At 49.5% G+C, this 6,445-nt stretch overlaps 1 protein-coding gene across 1 annotated transcript; it reads left to right on the forward strand.

Annotated features, from left to right (window-relative positions):
- The first annotated feature begins 1,596 nt into the window (after positions 1 to 1,596).
- Positions 1,597 to 6,037, forward strand: LOC113185812 (cystatin-C-like). The gene is made up of 3 exons (XM_026393054.2): positions 1,597 to 1,935; positions 4,645 to 4,758; positions 5,711 to 6,037. The coding sequence occupies exons 1-3, from the start codon at positions 1,693 to 1,695 to the stop codon at positions 5,792 to 5,794; spliced, it is 441 nt and encodes a 146-aa protein (XP_026248839.1). The 5' UTR covers positions 1,597 to 1,692; the 3' UTR covers positions 5,795 to 6,037.
- Positions 6,038 to 6,445: the final 408 nt, after the last annotated feature.

The following is a 6,445-nucleotide window of genomic DNA, read 5'->3' on the forward strand; positions in this document are numbered from 1 at the left end:
AAGAAGTGGGAACAGACCACGGGCTCCAACATTTATTCCCTCTGCTGCCCACCCTCTCTCACTGGCCTGGCACAGGTCTCCCTACCCTCCTACTCTTAGCCTCACCCACACTGCACTGTCCATACTGCCACCAAGGTGAGATTCCAAATAATACCCTCCCTCCTTTGCTTGTTCCTAGAACCAGCCCAATCCAAAGGTATCTAAGGGTCCTTGTACCACCTATTCCTTCTACCTGTCCTCTGTTTCCCAAGACAGGACCTCTCATTTCAGGTGGGAAAAAGGCCTCCCAACCTGTGTCCACTGGTACCCAACTCTGTCACCCACTCCTTCTATTTCATTTCCAACAGAACACCTGTGACTCCCTGATCTTAGCTACTGATCACATTCTAAATCATCCCACCAACAACACACTCTGAAGCTGGGCTGTGCAATATCACAACACTTGGCCCCAGGGTGCTTGACATGGGGCCAGTTCAAACAGACATCTGCCCTAAATGTTACAAACACCCTCAAAATTCCAAAGACTTTGTACACATAAGTCAAAGATACAAAATATCTTACTAAAAATCATTCCTGTGTTGAAACAACATTTGACATATTAGATTAAATAAAATATTAAAATTACTTTCACCTGTTTCTTTTTTTTTTTTTTTTTTTTTTTTTTTTTACCTAGAAACATTAAAATTACACATGGATTCCTGTTACATCTCCACTGGGCAGCACATCTACAAAGTATCTCCAGAGCTCAGTCATCTGTGCTTCATCTCCACGCCCTGGATGGTTGAAAAGTTTGTTTTTTCAGTGACAGAAGAGAGAACCCCCATTCCCTTTCTAAATGAGGAAAAATGTTTGGCAAAGTGCACCAGGACAGGGCACAGGCTTGGTCTTTAGGGGAGCTCTGAAATATCACACCTGCTTCAGGGATTCCCAGACCTTGACAAAGGTTCACAGATGCCTCTGACCTCTGAGGACCCCAAGAAGTCAAGACTGCTCTTTTCCCCTTTTCCGGAGAAATAAAAAAAAAAAAAAAAGTTCAGAGAGCCCAGAAAACAGTGACACCTTTGTGGAGACCATGGTGACTCAAGCTTGGGGGCGCTCAGAAGGAGGGGCAGGTCTTGCAGGGAGAAGTGGAACTGGAGAAGCAGGATGGGGGAACAAAAACAAGCGGAGAAGCTGGAGAATAGAAGTTAGGGGAAGCCTGAGCGGGGAGGAGAAAGGAATAAAAGAGGAGGGCTGGGAGGGGGAGGGGGGGAAAGGAGAGAGCCTGAGGGGAGGGGAACCGGGAGGGGGAAAGGAGACACCATGAGGGGCGGGGAGCCGAGAGGGGAAGGGACAGGGGCGGGGAACGGGGAGGGAAGGAACAGGGGCGGAGCACCAGGACTGGAAGAGTAGGCTTGGGGATGGAAGGAGTAGGACGGGCCGGTGGCGGAGAGGTAGAGGGCGGGACACGGAACAAAAACCTGCGAGGGAGGTGGAAGAGGAGGGGCCGGCCTAGGAAAAAGAGGCGTGGCCGGGAGTGAGGTCGGGAGGAGGGACGGAAGAGAGGGTGGCAACCCGGAAAAGGAGGGGTCGGGTGGGGGCGGGACAGGCAGCGGAAACAGGATAAAAGTCGGATGGCCTGCGGGTGGTGCTCAATCTGCCGCTCCTGTCCCGGTGTTCCGCCGAGACATCAGCTCCACGTCTGAGCTGACCATGGCGAGATCTCTGAGCGTCCCGCTGCTCCTGCTGGGAGCCTTAGCTGTGGCTCTGACCGTGAGTCCAGCGACCGGCGCAAGCCCCAGGCATTCTCCGCGCCTGCTGGGAGGCCTGGAGGAAGCCGACGTCAACGAGGAAGGCGTACGCCGCGCCGTGGACTTCGCAGTCAGCGAGTACAACAAAGGGAGCAACGACGCCTACCACAGCCGAGCCATGAAGGTGGTGCGCGCCCGCAAGCAGGTGCGTGTTCTGCCCGGAGGGTGTGAGTCTGGCGGGTTTGCCCCTCGGAGGGCGAGCCCCGGCTTTCCTAGCCCCGCTCGCGCTTCCCTAGCTGCTGCTTCCCACCCACCTCGGCGCCCCTGGCGGCCACCGCTGGCCTAGGAGCCAGTTGGATCTCCGGGACGCCGACACGCCTGTGTTGTCACCAGGGAGTTGTCAACAGCCCTTCACGGGCAAGTCCCTACTTCTGCTTCTGCCTGAAACCTGGCAGACACTACAAGTCTGGCGTCTTAGTTCTGTTTTGCTAGGGACACTGAAGCCAGAGACACCAGGGCTCCAGGTTGGAGTCAATCTTCCCCTATACAGCTCCCAATGCTACCTTCCAGGGCTCAAGTGAACTGTTAAAACCAGAGAAATGAAAAGTTGTGCTGCAGGTGTGTACAATGAATCAAAATGCATTCTGCTGTCATATATGCCTAGTTAGAATGTGAACAAACACTGGCGATGGAAAAAAACCCACCTGGCTGCCTTCACTGAAAGATCGATTGAGAACTTTTTCCTTTTAACATTTTATTCCGACGATCTCTGAAATTTATTTATAGAGCAGTTGCAACAGTAATACAAAACATCTTACAATCCCCATCCTTCCGATGTTAATATTTGACCATGTTTGCTCTGTTCTCATAGGTCTCCCAGTATTCACCTGTACCTGAGTGTACTTATATGCATTTGTTTTTCTGAATTGAAAGTAAACGCTAAAATGTAGTGTACATTTCTTGTAAATGCTGGTTTTGTCTTACATACCCAAGATTCAGTTTTGAAAATCAGGAATCAGCACTGACCTTTTCAGTTGCCTAACTCACAGACTTACTCAGCTTTGCTGAGGTTCACACTAATGGGCACTCTGAGTATATGCTGCAAAGACCTGTCTCCTCAGCCTCTTTTCATCTGGAGCACCCCCTGCCGTTTTTGTGATCTTGACATTTTGAAAGGTCCAGCCAACTGTGGTGTTCAGTCATATGCTCACAATGATGACCGCATGTACAGTGGCGATTCCATAAGATTATATCATCCTGTGAAGTTATAGTCGTCTTATTTTGTGTATTTATGCTATGACATTTGAACAATGACACATTTCCGAGAACACGTGCCAGTCATGAAGCAACACCTGGTTGAATAGACTGCTCATTCTGGGTGGCCCTGATGTTCCTCAAGGTTAGAGACAGGTCCTGAGGCAGCCCATCTCCTGAGTCCTCTGAGCAAGCGCCATTCAGTGTATCCTGAAAAACCTTGCTTCTTTCTGTATGGCATTCCCTGGGAGCAGCCTTAAGGATATATGTTCCTCACCCTGAGACAGGTGCACCATGGGCAGTACCTTTGAGCAGTTGAGTACCTACTAAGGTAGAAAGGACTCCTCCTGAGCTCAGCCTTTGCAGCCCTCACCAAATAAGGAGGGCAGTCAGCCAGGATGAGAACAGGGTAAAGAGAACACCAAGGGCACCTAGGACCCCAGGCTCGTTTTTTGCAGGAAGGTTGGAATTTAGACCAGATGGCCTGTGTTCCAGGGCAAAGCAGTGCACAGTGACATGATTACATAAGTGTTCTACCACAGTCCAGTGTCTCAAACTCATTTCCATCCTCTCTTAAAAATTCAGATGAGTCAAGGCAAGACCCATTTCTCCTGCAGTAATCAACTGATACTCTCCCCTTGGACATGTGCACTTTCCAGTGCCACAGCCCTTGCTTACCTCTCAAGTGTGATGCTAACTTGGAGCAGAGCACAGGACATAACTCTCATGTTACAGAAGAAAAAGGATACTAAAGGATCCAGGACCCTGCACAGGGCATGATCTAGAGCCCTGTCACCATGTCCATCACCCTGTTCTCTTCAGTTCTAATAAGTGTGCCCTGTGCAGGGAAAGGGTTAAATTCTATTTTTTAATGACAAATGTAAGACACAAGTGTAAGACACACTTACATCAAAAATTTCACTGAAGGGGCTGGAGATATAGCTCAGTTGGCAGAGTGCTTGCCTCACATGCACAAAGCCCTGGGTTTAATCCCGAGCATGACCAAAAAAAAAAAAAAATCACTGAACTTGGAGGCATCTGAGAGAGAGTCTTTCTTCTTGGTTTGAAATCTCCCTGTATGTGTAAAATGAGGGAATTCTGAGCCTGGGGTAAGTGGAAGGAATGGGATTCTCCATAGGCTACATGCTGGTGACTGAAATCCAGCTGAGGCTGAATCATCAGGGTGCCACTCTCCTAAGCAAACCCAGCCCAGCATTCCCTGCCTCCTGAGCCACAGTCAGCAGAATTCAGTTGTCCTCTCCTGAGGCAGAGAGCCTTCCCTTGTGCTTAGACCAGCCCTACATTCCTGAAACATGGAACTGCCTCCACCCTTGTTAGCTTCCCAGAACCATGCCTTCTCTTCTTGAACCCAGGTAAGCGATAATTTTAGGCCCTGCCTTTTGTTTTCCTGCTTCTCCTCTTACTCACCTGCATGAGACACCTTTTTAAGAGTTGCTCTGAAGGAAATAAGATGCAAAGCAGGACCTGCGGCCATCCTGCTAGAAGAGTTGGCTTGTATGCTTTGTGGTTGATACTTTTGGTAGCTCGTGAATGCAGACAAGAATCCTAGGCAAACACATTATCTCTATAATGTAGAGCAACTGCAAGCATATGACATTGACCAGAAGTACTGTAAGTGAATCCTATTCTATTAATATAGATCGTGTCTGGGGTGAACTACTTCTTGGATGTGGAGATGGGGCGAACCACATGTACCAAGACCCAGGCCTATTTGGCTGACTGTCCCTTCCATGAAGAGCCACATCTGAAGAGGGTATGTCTCTTATAGGGTTCAAGGACCAATCATACATGCAGAGGGGTATGCGAGCTTGTCTTTGTGTGCTCATATTTGAATATGTGTCAAGAGAAGCATGTATGCACATGCTTGGGTGCATGTGTTGAATGTGTGTGTCTATGTGGGGTGAGGAGTCTGCTGGTTCATGAAGATCTATGAATATGTGAGTGTGGGGTGTATTTGAGTTTATGACGATGCAGACCTGTGCATAGGTGGGATGCTGTAGAAGGGGCTATGTGCGTACACAATTATGATTAACATAATTGCAGAGTGGAGGACAGCCCTGTGTGCTTTTGGGTTGCTGCCCACTGGACTAGAGGACACAGCTCTAGGGATGGTTGCCAGGGAGGGAGAAAAGGCTCTGTTAATACCAGCCTTGGACATCTGCCCAGAATCATGCTGAACAAATTAGAGACCTCTAAGCGGCTGAAACCCTGTGGTTCTGTCGCTGCTCACCCAATGCCAGCCTCTCTGTGTCCCTGGGGAGAGCAGCCCTTGCCTTGCCTCCCCTGCTCCCACCCTGCGTCTTTCAGGGGTATTTCCCATGCTCCACTGCTTCCCTCTGTGCTCTTCTTGATGCTGGAAGTAGAGGGAACTGGAACAGTAAGCAGCCTTGTCTGCATCATTGGGGCTCCCACAGCCTGACATAAGCTGGTCCTTAGAGGGCTGGGGCTGTACTGGAGGCAGGAAGATGGGGAATCCCACAATCCCAGCAGAGGGTCACAAGCCATCTGGTAGACTCGGAGCAATAGGAAAGGGGATGAGTAGACATTGCAGGATCGGGATGAGTGTTCTGGGATCTGGCAGGGGCCGTGGATGCCAAGTGTCTCACCTCCGTTATTCTGTACCTCCATTCAGACATCTTACTGCTGGCCATCTTCCTTGTTAACTGTAACCTATACTGATTGTTCCTCTTTCTTCCCTTGTACAGAAAGCACTCTGCTCTTTCCAGATCTACACTGTGCCCTGGCTGGGCACAATCTCCATGACGAAATCCAGCTGTCAGAATGCCTAAGGGTCTGTGCCAGTCTGGACTGCACTGAATACCCTTACTCCTGTGTCATATAGTGACTCTGACCCTCATATGTGTCCCCCAGTGTGCCAGCACCAGCAGACCAGTGAAGAAGCCGTCTGTGGGCAGGTGTTGAGCACCTAAGTGGCTCTCCCCTTGTTCCTTCCCTCTCATTACTTTTCAAACACACCAGTGCTTGGTGCATGTAGACTGCTTCTGCCTTGTTCAATAAAGAACGTGACATTAGTTCCTCCTGGTGGTTACTGTCTCTACTGTCTCAAGTGCATGCAGGAAGAGTCTGCCATAACCAGGAAGCTGAGGCCCACAGAGTCATGTGTGCATGTCAGGGCCAATGCTGTCACCCTTCAGGATATCTGGTCTTAGAGAAAGAGTAGAAAGGGGCTGGGATCACAGCCATCCAGCTGCAGTGGCTCCTAGGAAATGGACAAGAGAGAGCAGGGACCTAGGAAGGAACCTGGAAGCATCAATTTGGAGACTGCCTCTCACTGTCAGGTTCCCCAGAGACTAAATAGGTGGATTTCCATCTACTATCCATAAAATATTCAATTACCCACATGAAAAAAAACATGGAAAATGTATTGGTGTGGGTGTAACTGAACCAGAATCTAAGTTGGGGACAACATATTACAGAGC

Source organism: Urocitellus parryii, chromosome 6 (assembly GCF_045843805.1).
Source record: "Urocitellus parryii isolate mUroPar1 chromosome 6, mUroPar1.hap1, whole genome shotgun sequence".
Lineage (NCBI taxonomy): Eukaryota > Metazoa > Chordata > Mammalia > Rodentia > Sciuridae > Urocitellus > Urocitellus parryii.